The sequence below is a fragment of the Protopterus annectens genome, chromosome 17.part0, assembly GCF_019279795.1.
Source record: "Protopterus annectens isolate FY-2018-M chromosome 17.part0, PAN1.0, whole genome shotgun sequence".
Lineage (NCBI taxonomy): Eukaryota > Metazoa > Chordata > Ceratodontiformes > Protopteridae > Protopterus > Protopterus annectens.
Window position 1 is genome coordinate 125,925,689 of NC_056751.1, and position 18,322 is coordinate 125,944,010.

An 18,322-nucleotide genomic window follows, 5' to 3' on the forward strand; every position below is an offset into this window, starting at 1 on the left:
ATCTAAGAAACGGGTGTAGTATATCACTTCGTTAGTTATAGTACTAACATTGAATACAAATTCATGTTCCCATTGAGCCATAACCATGTTGGCAAAACTGCCACCACAAGGGGAACCCATGGCTACACCAGATTTTTCAAACAAAGATTCACCAAGTAGGAAAAATTGTTTTTCAAAACCAAGTCTAACAATTCAATGATTAGACTGATTTAGTTATTTAAAGCCCCGTTTTAGTTCAATCTAATAGCTGTCCAAGACCAACGGAATGGGGTATTCAGGTGTAGAGGTGCTTGACATCGATGGTTAGAAAGTTGTATTCAGCATCATAACTGAGCTTGTTCAAATCACTCAGGAAAGGCCAGGAGTCCTTACACACCTGGGTTTCTGGTGTCAAGTACTTTTTGAGTAACCCATCTACAACCCATCTACAAACTTTGCTATGGGGTAAGTAGGAGAATTGCGGCAGTCTATTAATGGACGCAATGGCGGGTCAACAAGGTTCTTATGCAATTTAGGTATGCCAAACATGTATGGGTAGCGTGGGTAAACTATAGAAAGGTAATTGAATGTTTTCTGGTCTATTCTACCATCAATAAACAGGTCCCTGAGGGTCGAGTTGATTAACTGGTATGCGCCATTAACTTCAGATCGAGAACTTATCTGATAAGCTGAAGTGTTAAGAAGTTCAAGCATACGTGAGGTGTAATCACTTGAGTCAAAAATGGCAAGATCCCCACCCTTAGGTTTGCATATCCTGATTTTTTGAGATTTGATAAGTCAAAAAATCCCTTTCATCACTAGTAATGTTTGACTTGGCCAATTTACTGGGTTTATATCTATTGGACCAAACTAACTGACGTATATCAAGTTCACACACTTGCTCGAACAGTTGCAACACCGGATTAAGTGGTGGATTAAAAGTACTCTGAACATATAAAGGATCAATGACATGTGTAGATTTACCCAATAGCAACACAAGGTTCAACTTCCTAACAAAGTTTAAAATCAATGATAGTTCTAACCAGGTCTAAATTCTGTGTAGGGACAAAAGTAGCTCCTTTTGCCAACAAGTCAGCCATGTCCACAGTGATAGTAGAACTTGAGTAATTGTAGATTTTGAAATCACGTAATCTGTTACAAATTAAGACTGGACCACAAGTTGGTTTAGGTAAATCAGATAAATCCTCTTCTACAACTGTCAAGGCATGTGAGGAACCAGGGGGAGAGTCCTGAATTATGCTTAAATCTAAACTGGTAGCAAAGAAGTGTTTATATCACTAATGTGGCTCATGTCAATAAAAGTAATAGTATGGACACCAGGGTCACTTGCATGTTCAAGTAGAACACCGCAGGAAGGCCACATGGCTGCTACATCCACTTCTTGTTCCTGTTGGACCGATTGTTTGAAGATAGAGAGCCTTGCTTCGGTCTTGCTCCCCTCCGCGTCTCCTCCTGAAAATCCCATTTTTGATTGTAGTCACCTTGAGCCTTTTGCATAATGTGCCCCAGTAATCAAGTTAGAGTTGGTATCAGTGGCCTTTTCTATAGAATCACTTAATGCCTCAGTTGATTCCATGAAGCATGCAGAAAAGTATTTTGTTTTGACAGTCCAATTCTTGCTGAAAAGCACCATCAGTTTACTTAAATGTGTGCCAACTTGGTACTCAGTTGTACTCTAAACAAGTAAAACTACCTCTCTGGTTATTTTATTAAACCAGCAGCATGACTTGGCACATGAAGAAATGCAAAGTTTTTTTAGAAAACCTTTGAATAAGCATTGGTAACTTCAAAAACTAGTCTACTGCCTAAACTCTGACCTTCCCCTTGCTTTGAATACCAAGCAATTCCTAACAAAGTATTGTATTCCCTAACTGGCTTCTTGGAAGTTTTGTAAGTGTAACCTCTCAAAGGGCTAACTTTAACTGCTGCAAAAGTTTTTGACCACTGACTCCTTGGTGTAGCTTTAAACCATTACTGTATACTATGCAGCTTGTTAAAATGTACTATTGGCAAGTTTGGCTTTCTTCCCCAGACTGGAATGCAAGCATTGTGTAAAGTTGAGGATCCATCTGAATAACTGAATATTTATGGTCATACATCCATAAACTTCCAACTTTATTTGTAGCGATTTGTAGTGTCTGCACTGACGCAGATTATTCAACTTGTGATTTTTTCAAAACTTAACATCAAAACTTAACATTTTACTTGTGCATGAGAATCTGTTCTGCTTTCTGTATTTCATTTTTGTATACTTTGAGGTGCTGTGGAATTGCCTCAAATGGTCTGCGAATCTCATGCAAGCTTAGACCAAGCCACAAGGCATTTACAATCTAGATGGTCATTGGACAGTAACTATTTTGCAGTCATCTGTAGGTAACGTTGTTTTTCTTTGACCACTGGGACCCTCTTATCTGTCTTCAGCCCGTTCATACATTTGCCAGGGGGTTCTGTCTGCACTGAATACCATTCTCAGCAACCTGCCTGTACCTTTTTTCTGGATAGTGCCAAGAAGGATGTCTTTATCCAAACTGCCTGTTTTAACTCCCAGACTGGAGCTCTTTCTGAAGACCATTGATAATGTCAAACTGGAATCCTAATTGTCCTCAAACTGGGGAGCTGCATGACACTGTTCTGCCTGAATAAGGTGCGTGTTGTAGAAGCATTTCTAAAATCCATAATCCTATATTACGTAGTTGAGTACTACATCACTGCAAGGTATCCTGTTCCACTACCTGTATTTGTTCTTGCCAAAAGTATGCCACTAATGGATACTATTAATAGTTTGGGAACATAGCGTTCTCTTTCCTCTACCAGACCGTTGGTATTATGCAATCCTTAATTTACACGAGACCAATTAAATGAATAGCACTTTCATTTTGTGCCCTGGAATAGGTGACCCTACAAAACTATTTCAACCCCTGCTGGACCCTTTCAAAACTTGATCCATTTCTCACACTGTTTTAAGCAGGGATTCATCTCACTAGGCTAAAAAGCTGGGATGTCCGACTATCCTTTTTCCCATTCTCTGCCTAAAAGTGAAAATGGTTTCATGTTCTGCATAAACTGCACAGAAACTAAGCCATCTGATAATACAGAATGCAACATGACATGCTTCCCTACTTGTAAAAGAAAATCTGATGCCTAGTTACAAATCGAGGTCCAGAAGTTATACCAGTATCCCATACCTGTGAAGAATGGACAGTAACGAGGTTTGAGAAGTCATGTTTAAAGCCTTTGTTACAACTATCTTATTGACTGCAGTGCACATGCTAATGCTTTTGACCCCCAACTGTTGGTACTATACAGCTGCGAATCTACTTTGGGGTGTTTGTAATTTCAAGTCAGTGTAAGCTGAATTTGGTACCAGTAAAGCAAAATATTCATAAATCCATATGTATGCATGTATCAGATTTTTTGCAAATGTGAAATTACTCTTACAAATGTCTGCAATTTGAAAAGTGCTCTTTATTTTCAGGGGTGAATTCGCAATGCAATGTTGCAAATGGAGGGTGCTCTGAGGATGAAATCTGCATACCGGATCCTGAAGGTCAAGTCACTTGCCTTTGCCCAGATGGGGCATTTGACTGTTCTGTAGGTAAGTTTAGTACTGTTCCACAGTTAAATATCAGTTTAGGAAACCAGTCGCCCTAAGATTAATAGGAATTTAAGCAATGCCTGGTACCCAAGATAAGTCCTGACACCTGTTCAGTTTTCTTTGCATCTGTTATAATGCCTCTGGCTGTCACTAATTGTGTAGGAATGTTGTCCATGTCTCTGGCATCAAATATGTAGGGACATGGATAACATGACACCAGATGTGCCAGCAGTTAATGCAACAGATGCCCCATTCTTTACAAAGCAGTAAAGATGACTAGCATTTATTCCTTCAGCTACAGTACCTCAGAGCCAATTAAGTAGATCCAAATGGGCACCTTGCACTTTTCCCAGTGGCCTAGAATTTTAAACTTTTACAGCATTGTCTACTGTAATTTTCTTTTTAGATTTTGATGTGAATGTTGGGGTACCATACCCACTTTTGCAAGCTTGGTCTCATAAGCTCAAGCAATTTTTATAATCTATACCTATAGGCATTTATTGCGGCATCTGACATATGGTTGATTATGCAGTATAATTTCCTGCTGCCTCTGTATGACAAGCTGCCACGTTCCCTCAGTGAATCAAAAGTACTTAACAAATTAAGTCAGTTTTTTTGGGGAGTTGATTCATAAATGAACTGAGTGGTTTAAATGGTTTTGCTAGTATTGAAACTTACAGCAACCACTTAATGTTACTGATTTTGCACCCTTGCATGTTCAATTACCATTTTGCTAACTACTCATCTTGCAGGGTAGGTCTTTGTTTCCGTAGTTCAGTTAAGAATGATGCACTTCAAATTCAGCCAATAGCTAGTTTCCATACCAGACAGCAAGCCATATCAAACATTTTACATTTTCATGCATTCTACGTTTTTTTTAGCAACCATTCACTCTCCTAAATTCCAGCCTTCCCTTAACCTCTGTTCCTCTTGAAAATTCTGTATGTTTCATTCCCAGAAATTTAATTTCTAGTTTGCTCCTCTATTTGTAAAGATACTATTTAATGTATTGCCTTTTTAATTAGTATTTTAGTTGCATGTGGTAGTGCTCCGCTGTTTTGAGTAAAGGCAAACAGATTTTGTATGGGTATGACGAGCAAACGTTTTGACAGCATCTTGTGAAAGGGGTAATTTTGTTAAATGTCTCTGTCAGACTGATCAATGTATTTTGGGTTGGAATGGGGTGATACTTGAAGCTATGGGGACCTTGTCAAAACATGTATGCTGTTTTTTGTTGCTTTCCAAAGGAAAACTCAACACAAACTGGACTCTAGTTCTGTTTTGCTGTGCTGGGATATGCAAATGCATCCATATTATTTGGGTATTGTACCCAAACCATGCTGCATGCCTAGTTCTGTGGCTTATAGGATAGAGCCTAGGCTGTCGCTCGTATGAATTAGCAGCCCATGTGGTGATGGAGCCAAATGTGGAGGGGAAGGAATGGGGCAACTCCTCCTCCTTACCTCAGTTTTAATTTTTCCAAGTCTTTTGGGTTTCAAATATTGACTGGAATGGACCCCATTCCTAAGTCTGGTTATAGAAAGTTAATGAAATTAATATTTTTTCCATTTGTTAGCCAAAAGTGCTCCAATGTGCTTAGAATTGACTCCTGAATTTCAGACTACATTACGTGTATTGGTAACCTATTTAAATAGGACTGTAGCTTAGACCCATTGTTCCTACTGCTGCTGGAGATATCTGGGCATCCCCCCCCCACAGCTCTTGTTTCTGCTTGAAAATCCTGATATTTTGACATCTATGTATGCACATCACTAGGTATAGCAATTTCAGTGATCAGTGCTAATTGTCTTTTTTCATGGACTACTAGATCTAGTTTTCCCACATCTGTTTTTGGAGCTGTTGGTAATAGGTGAACTGGGATGCCATGTGATGTACACTTCATTCTGTCTAATGCTTTGTGGTTAGTTTCCAATAATTTTCATCAACGTCTGTATTGTAGTGCTTGGACAGTTCCCAATGAAATGATCTTGCCACTGTTTTTCAGTGTATAAGCCCTCTAGCACGTGTATTACACCCAACAACAAAATGACTGTTTACAGTTCTTTTGCAGAACCTACATTTGCCTTTCTCTCACACATTCAATTGACTTTGTAAATCAGTGTACATAGCATAGTCCACTATCCAGGGCTTCTATTTCTTTTGATTTCAACTTGCCACTCCGTAACCATTTCTACATCAAATCATAATGGACATGAGGTTGTTCCAGGAGGTCTCTACTTGCCACAGTATATGCATTTTTCCATATTTTTTTCTTTGATTCTTATCCGTATATTTTTGTACTTTCAGTTCCTGTCTGATTTGTCTACTTCTGGTTTGGTTTCCAATCCCACTTGACACCAGAATGTCTGCTAAACTATGCAGAGAGGCTGTCCTAGGCTTTCTCTCCTCATGTTTCCAAACTTTCACTGTTTGGATCTGATGAGGTCAGCATATATGTATTTAGCCCCACAACTGCAGATAAATGCATATTTAATTTTGAGGAGGCCCATACCACCTCCAGAGAGAATATATAGTTTTGGTATACACTGATTTCTGTAATTTAAAGTGTGAATTTTTTCTTCCTGTCCAACTTACCCTATTCCTTTTGGAGTCAGTCACCCCAAAACTGCAAGTTAGAACAGGAAGAGCAAATTGGTTTAGTAGGAATTTCTCAGGGTTCATTACCTTCCACCATTCCCATGCTCCCTTTCACCAGGCTCCATATGAGGAAACTTCAGTGGTACTTCAATTCAGTGTGGTTTCAACATTGCCACCCCCCTGGAATTCAGATACAGTTTCTCCTCTCTCAAACTAACTTCAGTGATAGATTTGTCAGCATTCTCACAAACCAGGGCTTCATTTTCAGGCTCCAGTTCCCACTCAGGAGCTCTTTGAGATGCCTCCGACATGGGATGGGGTTGCTTCCTGTGGCCCCCCAAAAATTCAGATTTTCTAGCCTCAGAGGTCAGATCACATCATAAAGGAGATGAACTCTGTTTTTAGCTGTGCAAGCCTTTCATTCCATCCTGTACTGTGATCTTCCATTTTCATGGACAATACCACAGTGAGATATGGTATGTCAACAAGCAAGGGTACACAAAGTCCTGTCTGCAGACCAGCTGTTCAGTATCAAGTGACTCTTCAGGCAGTTTACATTCCTTCAGCACACAGTCTAGTGGTAGACTGAGCAGGTACAGCATGCAAGTCCACTAATGGATGCTTCATAGATGGGTTCTTGGATATTGTCCATTGGTAGGGTATTCCATGGGTAAATCTGTTTGCCTCCCCTCTGAACAGATAACTTCCTCTTCTGTTTCATAGTCCTTGGGCTTGGAAAATGAACGCCCTGTCCTTTTTCCTTGGAAGGGGGGATGTTTCTGTAAATGTTCCCCCCCTTTCTCTGTTACCATGAGTCCTGCTCAAGATTAGGTGGGACTGTTCCAAAATCTTGCTAGTGACTCCCTTTTGGGCCAGAAAGCAGTGGTTCCTCTTTTGGCCCTGGCCAAGTGAGAATAAAGTTAACTCACTGGGTAGATCTCACAAGACAAAAGTGGTCTGTTGGCCATCCTCAAATTTCCACTCTTCAAATGATATTGTGGGTGATAAGGTTTTGATCCCCTTTGGGCATCTCTTTTCTGAGGAAATGCTTTGGGTTCTGCAGGAGGGTCTATTGTGTAGTCGAACGAACTAAACATAAACTACCCTTTCATCGACACGTGTCAAACCTGCACTTGAACGAATGGCCACATTGATTTTTTTCCAAGGGAAAAATGGTAGGCCAACTATGCATGACACAACACATTATGAAGCAGGGGGCTTAGCCCCCATACCCCCTAATGTCCTAACTAAGTGTACTAACTATGAGATCGCACTGCAGTGGGGAAAAGGGCAGATTTAATATAACTGCTAACAGATTTTTTTTCCCTTGGAAAATCAATGTTGCCATTCGTTCAAGTGCAAGCTCGACATGTGTGGATGAAAGGGTAGTCTACGTTTAGTTTGACTGCATAATATAGACCCTCTGCAGGAGACCAGTAAATCATGAATGTCAAATGCAAAAAAGTCTGTCCCTCTCACCATCAGGATCTTGAGTGGTGGTTCCTGTAGTTCCCTCGTGTGATCTGCTCCATGCTGGGTTTGGAATATTTTTCAGTGAAAGCTCACCTGTTAGTTTCTACTTGTCTGCCTTTAAATCAACTTGACTTTATTTGAGGTCAAGCAATTCCTTAAAGGTGTTCATATTGGGCCTTCCAAGAAACTTTCTGCTGTCTTGGGACCTCAGTTTTGTCCTTGAAAATTTAATCCAAGCTCCTTTTGAGCCTGCTTCCTTGCAATTTTGTATTTGGAAGACAATTCCTCTTGGCTGAAGTAACAGCCAAAAACAGGTGTCTGAATCTCAGGCTCTTGTAGACATTCCTCCTTATGTTTCCCATAGAGACAGTGTGGCTCTTCATAGTAATTATTGTGCCCAAGGTGGTCAATGTGTTCTCTTAATCAGTCTATTCATCCCCCTTTTTTTCCTTCTCTGCAGTCTTCTGCGAAAATTCTTCACACCTTGGATTTGCATAGACAGCTCGGATATTTAGATAAGACTTGAGTTTTTCTCAAATCTGAGCAGCTTTTTTTCATCCCAGGACTTTGGATTTGGCTGTTTCTAAGCGAGCCATCTACTCCTAGATTTCTAGGGCCATTTCTTTTTACTTTCATGGCAAATGCCTTTCCTCATCTGTGAAGGTACGTTCAACTAGGGCATTTGACTTCTGGTGCCTTTCGGTGGTCTGGATACAAATTCTATAGGTGAAGCTACTTGATCCTCTTCATACTTTCAGTAAACATGCAAATTGGATGTTTCCAGGGCAAGGCTCTTCCAGGGCCATCCTACATGGGCTTATGGAAGGTTCCTCTTTGCCCCACCCCAGGAATCCTAAAGTTCTTCTACTCCCTTATGTAAGGAATACTGTGACTGTTATGGAAGATCATGGAACAGTTGTATAACTACTTACCATAACAGTAGATGTCCTCTTCACTGTTGTAGCATTCAGTACCCCCTTCTTTGTCCTGACTGTTGCCGTGTGTTCTAGTTGCCCTTATGGCCAAGGGGCCCTTTATTTTTCTTCTGAATGCATGTTTTCCCATCTGTCATTCAGGGTTTTTTTAATTCAGTGTGTCCATATCTCACCTTTATGCCCTGTCATATGCAGGGAGCATGCATGTGATGTACACCACCTGTAAGAGCTGAAGGCTTTGGTATACTGGCCAGATGCTGGGATAATCTTTCAGGTGATGCCTTATGTGAATACTGCAACAGAGGAGTGCGTGTACTGTTATGGCAAGATTTTACACCACTGAACTTCTTGCATGTGTGCTTCCAAGCACACTTCAGTTACCATTTTCAGCTTCAGGTTGCCAGGCTGTTTCCCGCAAAAGTTTTTGTTCCATTGTGAACTTGCAAGCCACTGTCTGCATGGTAGCAGCAGGAGACCACCCCCCCTTCCCCTAGATGTGCACACTGGAAGGTATTCGGTCATCTTGCAAAGGTACCGCTCATTCTTTCTAATACAGAATTTTGCCATCATTCACATATGCTTAAGTTGCAGTCTTAAAATAACTGCTAAATTGGGGCAGTGACTGAGCCCATGAACTTTGGGTTTTAACTTTTTACCTTTGGTAACTTTATTTTTAAAAGTGAAGCTGTTTTTTTCAAGCTCTTTTCGATGCAACTATTCACACAGAGTAGGTGGTGCAATCATTTTTGTACCTTTGAAAGGCAGGTATAGATTTGCCAAGTCTTTGCAATGCAGATTTTAATTTTGTTTAGTATACAGTCTGTCATAACCACCAGTGTTTACCTGAAAAACTATTACTTGGTGTTTAATCTGCATATGTCTAAAAACAGTAGATTGGTTTGGCTAGCCCACTGTTAACATGTTTTAGGGAACCTATATTTTCTGGTAAGCTCCACTTATCCAACAAAGCTTTTTGGTTATATTCATCTTGACACAGCTCATCTTGCAGCTGTGAAGATGCTGATCTCAGGCAGAGTACAAGCCCTTCCATAAGCATAGAGATGGTAGTATATTTAGTAGAGCATACTTGGCTTTATGGTATTTGGGGTCCCTACTGAAATTACAGGGTCAAATCCCGACTGCCTTCACTGGTGATGTAACCTGACTGATCATAAAGGAACCAGTTAGCTTGTTTTCATGTATCGCTTTGTGGATATGATTTCAAGAATCTAAAAAGTATACTATTGCATGATGGTGTGTAAACAAGGCAAAGTAACTATAGCTTAATGATTCTAATTTCTAGTTGTAGAGCCTTTCCAAGAAACTACTGTTGCCCAGCGAGTGTTCTGCCCTAGAACATATCTGTATTGTAAGGATGGAAAAAGCTGTATTGACCCAGACTACTGGTGTGATAGAGAAGTGGACTGTCCAGATGGATCTGACGAAGAAGACTGTTTCCAGTTTTGCAATGAACCAGGTATTTAAACCTTCAGATTTCTAGTTCCTCTAAAATATTAATGCGTGTTAGAATTGGGCAAAGCACTTATAAACACAGGATTGGCGCTAGCTCCAGTTTGGAGGTGCTGAAGTACAGATGTATAGATTTAAGATTTCACTATTCCATCCTTCAACAAAAGGCATTCTTGGTGATGTGAAAGGTTTTGCTTTTTGTCCTTAGGCACACCTTTCGAACTCTTTGGGGGAACAATTTAAGCAATGAATCCCATCATTCATTCACTGGTTCAAGACTAGAGATCAGAGCTCTACCTAACTTTTTGTAATTTCTGATTTGCTTCCATTCCTGTCTGATTGCACTCTCCCAACTATCATGTCAGGTGGGTGTGTGCAGCTGTCACCAAAAATGTTACAAAATTGGTGTTTTGACCTTTAACTTGAAAAAGGTGTGTTCTTTTAGTCTCTTTGGATAAAATTTTCAGTTGACATTCATCTAACTGCCCAGACTTAAATTTAGACAATTTAGTTCAGAATCTCTTTGGGAGTCTGCCTTTAGGACTGCCCTGTAAGTTGCTAATCCAATGTAATCTAGTATGTTGGAACTAGACAGCTGCATTTCAAACTCCAAGTTCATTAGATCTCTATCCTAGGCAAAATGGTCCACGAAAATTTCAAAGGAAGGAGCATTTATAGGAAGTCTTCAAAGAGCGCAAAGTAGACTCTTGGGTCAGATGCCATGTGCTTTATCTGCTTTATCTATATGCATGCTTTTAAGCATCCCCACTGAGCTCTTTAGTGCCTACTGGGCCTACATCGATCTCTAACATGAGAGATGCTACCCAGCAGTGGCTGACTGATCACCTGTAAGGTCATTCTTTGTTCCTTTATTGGAGTTCTCTAAACATATGAGCCAGTGGGGAGACATTCATCTACCTTAACCCCCCACCACACCCTGAAACACTGCTTTATCAAAATGCTCAGATTCCCTCATCCAAGCCTCTAGGGAAAGAAAGGGTGTTGTGTTTTGCAAGTTTCTCTAGGTGCTGTTTTTTGGACTTCAGTTAACCAGAAATTATGGCTGCTCTAGCCTTAAAATTTCCCATCTTAGAGGTTGATCATGGTTACTCTGCAAGATGGAGCAGTTTTAAGTATTTTATGAAAATTTAGGAACAAGAGGTGGATATGGATGTGGTATATGAACATTTTCCAGAACCAGAATTTTGAGATGTTCCACTAAGTTATCTTGTCTACTTTGGTGTTTCCACTATGTGAGGTTCCTGTTTAGCTCATTCTGAAGGGTTCCCCTACCAGTTTAAGGGCTTTATTGCTGATGAGTAATGCGAGGATGGTGGAATGCATATTCTGTAACACATGTCATAGGTTTCACCATGCCATTTATCAGTTTCTATTTGACCATACTCTGCTTGGAAGGTAACTTGATAGGCCAAGCATTGATCAGCTTTCAGATGGTGGCCCCTGTGTGGCCTCTGCTGCAAAAAAGAATGGGGACTTTTCCAGGACTGTAATTTCCAACTTAAGTACCTAGATTGGGGGAAGTATTTATTTAGCAATGATACTTCATCTTCACATTAATTTGCACTTGATGCTCTGGTAAACTTAAGTCAACAGTGAATGGACTGTATGCATACCTAACTTAGGACAGGTTAAAATTCCCTAACCAAGGTGACTGAATACACCTTTTATGCAATCCATGTCTGAAGCAACAGTTTTGCAGACTGGCACAATTGCATGTTGGGTGTTGCTAGAGAGAGTAGTAGGTACATGTTCCATCTGATGGACAGCATGCCTTACAATATGCCCCCATACTGATTCTCTTCAGAATTAGATTATGAAGAGATTTTAGACTTTATAGGTTGAGGTTCTTGCTAAAAGATGAAAGCCCCATCCCGCATCTGGTCTGACTAGAGAAGCGTCCATACACCAGACCTAAGGCATTCTGTGAGCTATGGAAGCTTGTGGATGCAGTCTGAGGCTAACGCCACTCATTAGCAATAGGAACATACTGCTTTACCATAAAACAAAAAAAACTGTAATGTATTGAAAACAGGAACTTCCAAGCTGTATTGAAAGCTGTGGAAAGTTTCAGTGTACATATACCATGGGGCACAAGAAGAAATTTGTTCAGTGGATAACATCACTGGACATGGTCCCTTTTTCAGGGATGACCCAGGTGAAGTGTGTAATTTTAAGTGACTTGCTTTGTCATGCATTAGATAAATGCAGGGTGTGGGGATCAAATGCAGGATTACTGCATTCTCTTGCATCTGGCAGTTTTGTGCAGTTAAGACTATATGCTGATGAAATACTTTTTTTTAATTTAGCCATTTTTCTTCTGTTGGGAATGGCCACCTGGGAATTCCACATTTTCATCAGTCCAAAGGAAAAACTTTCCAGAAACATTAACAGCAATGCACAAAGTATGTGCGTCAATGATTACCCTTTCCCTGGAGCAGGCTTTCCATCGAGGTGCATTAAAGCTCATCCCTAACCCAACTGAAAAGTAAATTAGACTAGTGGATGGGAAATAAATTTACCTCTGGTTTGGTACCTATGCCCTTAATGGACAAGAGCAGTCTATGAATGCTTGATGTGTACAAGCCTGTAATAACAGAAAAAATTCCTTGGTGCATTGACACACTACAACAGTATTTTTGTAAATTTGGGGTAAACTTGGCTAGGCTTAAAATGGTTCTTGGGCCAATAGCCTAGTAACCTATGAAACAAATATCTTCCTCCTTTTAATCTACATGGTAAGATGGTGCCAAGAGTTTCCTGGTTCCCAAGAAACAGGAGCTGTCCAATTGAGAATATAGATGAATGTTGACATTTTCTACCTGTTGGTGAGCATTTGTTGCTGCCATTAACTTGAAAGACCCATCACTCAATTGCATAAGCACTACGTTGGCTTTCAATTTAGGAGCTTGTGCTTTTCTAAAAAATTTCACTTCATCCTAACCATTTGTGACTTCGGTTCCATTTCATTTTTTAGGAACAGTTTCTATAATCCTTGACTGAATTCTTCAAGCCTCCTCAAGACACCCCCTTCCAAGACAGTCTCCTGTAATCTTGATAAAGTCTAATTAGGTCTTGGTCAAAAATGAAATCCTGGATTTTGATTCCAGAGGCTCCATCTTGGCCCATTTTCAGGTTGCTGTCTGAGGTTCTCCCATCATACCACAAGTTTAATGCTGCTTAACTGTTGTGGAGTGCTGATATGTCTGAACCAATTTCAAGTTTGACCCAGAGCAAGTAGCATTGTTATGCATTCAATTAAATTGAAAAATGCTGACCTAAAATGGTTAAAGTTTCTGTTTGACATTTGATTTGTAAGTGTTGATAGCGAATAACATTTCAAGGGTTTATCTAGCAGAGAATAAATGAGGCTTGAACTGTGTAGTAAGAATCTGAGAGTAGCAAGTAATTAAGAGTACAAGTGTTGCATTAATAGTACATGAATTACTGCCAGTTAGTAAACACAAAATTTGCAGTGAGTGATACAGTTGTAGGACCAAGAGAACAGAATCTGAATAGAGTAACAAGGTTAGTGTTAAGGAAAATCATTGGTAGTATATTAAGGATGAGAAGGGACTTTTGTGGAACTCACCCTTGGAAAGGAATAAGGATCAAAAAACTGGTATTGGCTAGTCTGCAAAGAGATGCAAGTTGCAATGCATTGAAGGTGGTCAACTCTTGGGTTATTGGAATACCATTTTTGAGCAGTACTGCGAGGGCAATAGTGTGAATTTTTTTTTGGGTGGGGGATTGGGTTTGAAGGGTTTGTGGATCTGCTGTAGTTGTAATGTCTTTATAGTCTGGTAGCAGAGGGGAAGGGTATATTGTGCCCAATTAGAATTGTTGGAAGAAAGATGTACTAGTAACCACTTTGGTTTAGAAAGGATGCAGCAGTGGTGGTTTTAATGAGTGGGTGATCTTCACAAAGATTCATAAGGTGAGAAGTAGCTGTGATCAGGAGTCCATATTCAGTTTTTTCTTACCAATGTTTTTGGGGTTTCAAATGAGATTTTTTTGGACCCAAATAGATTCTGTTATAAATGGTATTGAATATTAAGTGTTGTAACATTCTCCTCTATATTTAAATGCACTAACTTTATTCAAAGTTTGTGTGCAGAGTTTGGAATTGTCTTGCTTTTGTTCCAAAAAGCATGGCTTTCGTTGGTGTTAAGGATATTTGAAAGGTCATCTTGGAGGTTTTAAGTATATAGGAAGGAGCTAGTTCTGCAAACATATCTCTGTATAATGTAATATCTGTAATGGTGGTTGTCAGGTAGCTTAAAGGGCAAAGCAAACTTTTGAAATAAGGCAACCTTGAGGTAAAAGCACTGTGTATTAGGGCCAGAGAGGAGTAAGTGAAGGCCATCTGAAGTGCCTGAGCCAATGGTAGAGCCTTGTTGGCTAGTTCCTGCTTGCAAAGTGTGGGAGGAGCCCACAGCATTTCTAGCCTGTTCTTGCCACCTCTTTACCATCATATCATCTGCTTCCAAGCCTCATCCTGTCAGTGAACCTGCAATAAGTGTAGCAATTAGTTTGGCAGGTTGATTTTGCATCCAGCTTTTGCTTAACTGAGATCCCAGGTAACCCAAGCTGGGCAGTGGCTGCACTAGTAGCTTATTGACTCTGGACTGCTGGGTTTATAGTGGGCACATACACCCCTCCCACTGTTGGCATGGATTCCTGGCATAGGTCTAGTGAGACAGGTTCTCTCCCAACATAACTGCAAATACCCATGCCCCTTTTGGCAACATTAGTCAACACGACCAAATCTAGAACCATAGTCTGCAGTCTTTCATGTTCTGTCTTGGATATTGCACACCACAGATGCCCATTGCAGTTGGTTACACAGCTTTTCCCACTATAGTGTACTTAAGACTGTGTTGCTACCCACAGCTCCAGGTGGATTTGAGATGGAAATACTTAGCATGTTTTTCAGAGGTGGAAAAAGCCACACAAGAACATGCAAACTCCAAACAAGCATTGGCTGGAGCTAATCAAACCTTGCACCTTGTGCATGGGGAGGCAGAGTCCTAAACCATTGTCAAAACTCTAGTATCTTGTAATCTTTTTGGCAGGGTTTCTCAAGATGAATCCCCCCCCCCCTTTTTGAAGTGGGAGAGAGTTTCCATTGTTTTTCATCCTCAAGTTTGTCTAGGTATTTATGCTGCTCAGTGGGCTTTTTTTTTTTTTTGCTAAACTACCCTTGCAGCTTTGTGCTGCTTGATGGTGTGGCCAGTTGTTGCAAAGCTTTGTAACACTAGAATATGGCCCCAAGCTTGCTGGGGTCTTATATTTACTACTAAATGTTAGTAAAGGAGACAACCCAGATTGTTAGAGGTGGGAATAATGGTTAATAACTGAAGGATTGATGGAGCAGAGAGATGTGTGGGCTTCCTTGAACAAATAATGAAAAGCTTGGTTATCTGAAATAGCTAGGCCTTGTGAAGTCTAATTTAGGCCATGGGATTTGGGTATGCATAAAGTTCTACTGTAGCTGGAGGGGTTGAGGTGGTTTATGCCCTCTGGAAGATGTACCTATTTCTCAATTGGCCAGTATTTCATAGTCCAGATTTTTGCCTCTGTTTTGATCAGTTCCTCAAACATGTTCTGGCAAATCCTTGACGAGTCTGTAAATGTTTGATCTGGCTTTGTAATCGAAAAATGCATAAAGTAAAACTTGTTTGAGCAACTTAAGTGTGCAAGTGCAATGTCTAAATGATTTTTAGGCCTTGTCTCCATAGTTTTTTGGCTTTGTCCCATTTTCTTGCAGTATGAAACGTAATGTTTTTAACGTCTGTTTTAATCTGCTTTCTGATGGTGTTTGCTCTTATCAAGGGAGTAGATGTGCAGCTACTGAGGAAATTCCCACCCATTTATAATGAAGATATTGGCTTGCCAGGTGGGGCCACGGTCACTTAGGAATTTTGGACATTGATGCACTGAAATTTTGTATTAAACAGGGTTCATCATTAATATGTTATGGTCTATAGTACCTGGTTTTTAGGCCTCGTATCAGTTTTTTAGTGTTTTTTTTACTAACCTTCAGGTTTACACTAAGCCGTTATGACCTCAATTTTGAACCTTGTGTCATACCATGTAAATATTGGAAGACCTGAAATGAGAACAATGGCTGACTCCTCCTGCTGTAATCTTAGAGATGCCTTGATAGTCTGACCCTTGAAGATATTCTGTCACATATGCCTGTCTGAACAGCAGGTTCTGAATTGTTCCTGGTTTGAAGCAGATACTTTTTGGTGGTATCTTTTGCTCTTTCTGGCTGACTGTGGTACAGGGCAGCCCTTCTGGATTTCCCAGATCACCTGCATGGTCAGATAGTTCACTTATGGGTGATGAGTGATGCGTTTTATTCCCATATTTGATGTGTACGATTTTGTACATTTCATCTGAGTATTGGCTTTGCAAAGTGCTTTCAGCTATGTACCCATCTACTTCCATAAATGTCAAGTCATTCTCCTATAACTTTTCATGCCTTTCATCCCCTCTTGATTACTGTTTTGGGGTGAGCCCAGAGTGTCATGTTGTGGTGGGCAATGCAAATTTCTGGATTTTCTCAAGCCAGGGACTTGTAGGCAAAATTTCTTCTGCCTGATGGTTTGGTTCAGTTTTCCCAGCTTCCCCTCTCTTGGATCTATTGAAGGTTCAAAAATATCTAGCAATGACTCTCTTCCACAGTTATTGGAAAAGTGAATCTAATCTAGACTCACAGCTTCCCTATCCTCTCATGTTAATGGCAAGAAATTTGACTTCTGAACACAATACTGCAGCTGCATGAATTGCCTTAGCTGTATCTAAGGTTTAGGTTTCAAATTAAGATTGAGGAAATGTTCAAATAGAAATTTTTATGAAATGTTTTGCTTTAGGCTTCTGAGGGCTTTGAATCACCCTACATACAGTGTATTTTATTCTAATGCCCCTTTTGCCTTTTTAAGGTACACCAATCAACTAATAACTTGTATTCCTTGTGGTAGTTAAGGCCCTTTATCAACTTTCAACTGTAGCTGACCAAATGAAGCAGTGCAAAAACATATCACATTAAATTTCTCGTGTATTTTAACCAAAGCTTGCCAGCTACAGTTTAATGTTAATTCACTCCAGTAAGTTGATTGCCTTAAGTTGGTCTAAGTAACTCCCATTTCACTGCTTTGGGTGCTTTTTGTCTGATCACGTAGCAGTGCAGTTAGGTTTAACATTGTGCTGCTTATACTATTATGTGATTCTGAAATTACTGTTCTGGTAATTCGGTGTGTACAGCAGGCACAGTATAGACTGGTGGGTCTTTTTGCAGAACAGTGTGGAAAGTGTTCCCCTTAATATATACAGTATTGATATGGAGTTCATATTTAGAGATGTAAATGGGCTTGCCCTCCTGCACAGACATTGGTTCTGATGGCTTGGTAGTACCTTGTTAATCAGCAACTTTGCTTGAAGTGATTTGAACTTGAAGTTAGTTTTTTTATTTCTGTTCTACAATGATAAATGTAGAAGTTGAGGTTTATTTTGTACAAATGTGGTAGTTGATTTATTGTACGCTTACTATATGAACTCATATTTTTCTAGAAAAGGCCATCTAGTATTCTCATGAAGAATGCAAAATGCCCTTTAAGTAGTCTTTGAAGTTAAATTGCTTCATGACAACAGGATAAAAATAAACAGTTTTTTCTTAAGCCATGTATCTAATATTGTAAGAAAAGTAGACTTTCATTGCTGCGTTAGGCATTTTTCCACTGAATAAATGCAGTGGCGGCTGGTGATTTCAAATCAAAGGGGGGCTGAAGGAGACAGCTGAATGGGTGGGGGAGGGATGTGGCCAACTAGAAAGGGGAGGAGCTATGCTCAAAACTACAAAAACTAAATACACTGCCCTGGGTGCCAAACCATCATTATGAGAGTTCAGTCAAGACAAAATGAAGTGTAGAATAAAAATATTTCAATGCATTGGCTGCATGACAGCTTAATATCTAGATGGAAACAAAAAGGTTGAGGCATGAAAAAATAAATTACTGTTTAAATTAATGGAATGCCAGTCAAAATCAAGTACAAGAAAAACAAGCAGCACTCAACTCAAACCACTTCTTGCACTGCAGTTCTAATTATAATTTATATTCAGCTTTATTAAAGTACAAAGTAACATGCTGAAAGTGGAAATCTCTGATGCCCCCACTTGTAAAAATGTTTCTTATCCAAAAAAGACCTGCTGCTTGACATCTTGTTT

At 39.9% G+C, this 18,322-nt stretch overlaps 1 protein-coding gene across 1 annotated transcript in view; it reads left to right on the forward strand.

Annotated features, from left to right (window-relative positions):
- Nucleotides 1-18,322, forward strand: part of LOC122791800 (low-density lipoprotein receptor-related protein 2-like) — a 1,119,352-nt gene that overhangs the window by 579,569 nt on the left and 521,461 nt on the right. Inside the window, exons 15-16 of the mRNA XM_044059752.1 lie at nucleotides 3,476-3,595; nucleotides 9,905-10,078. Of these exons, the coding sequence (XP_043915687.1) occupies nucleotides 3,476-3,595; nucleotides 9,905-10,078 (294 nt within the window). The remainder of the gene's footprint in view (nucleotides 1-3,475; nucleotides 3,596-9,904; nucleotides 10,079-18,322) is intronic.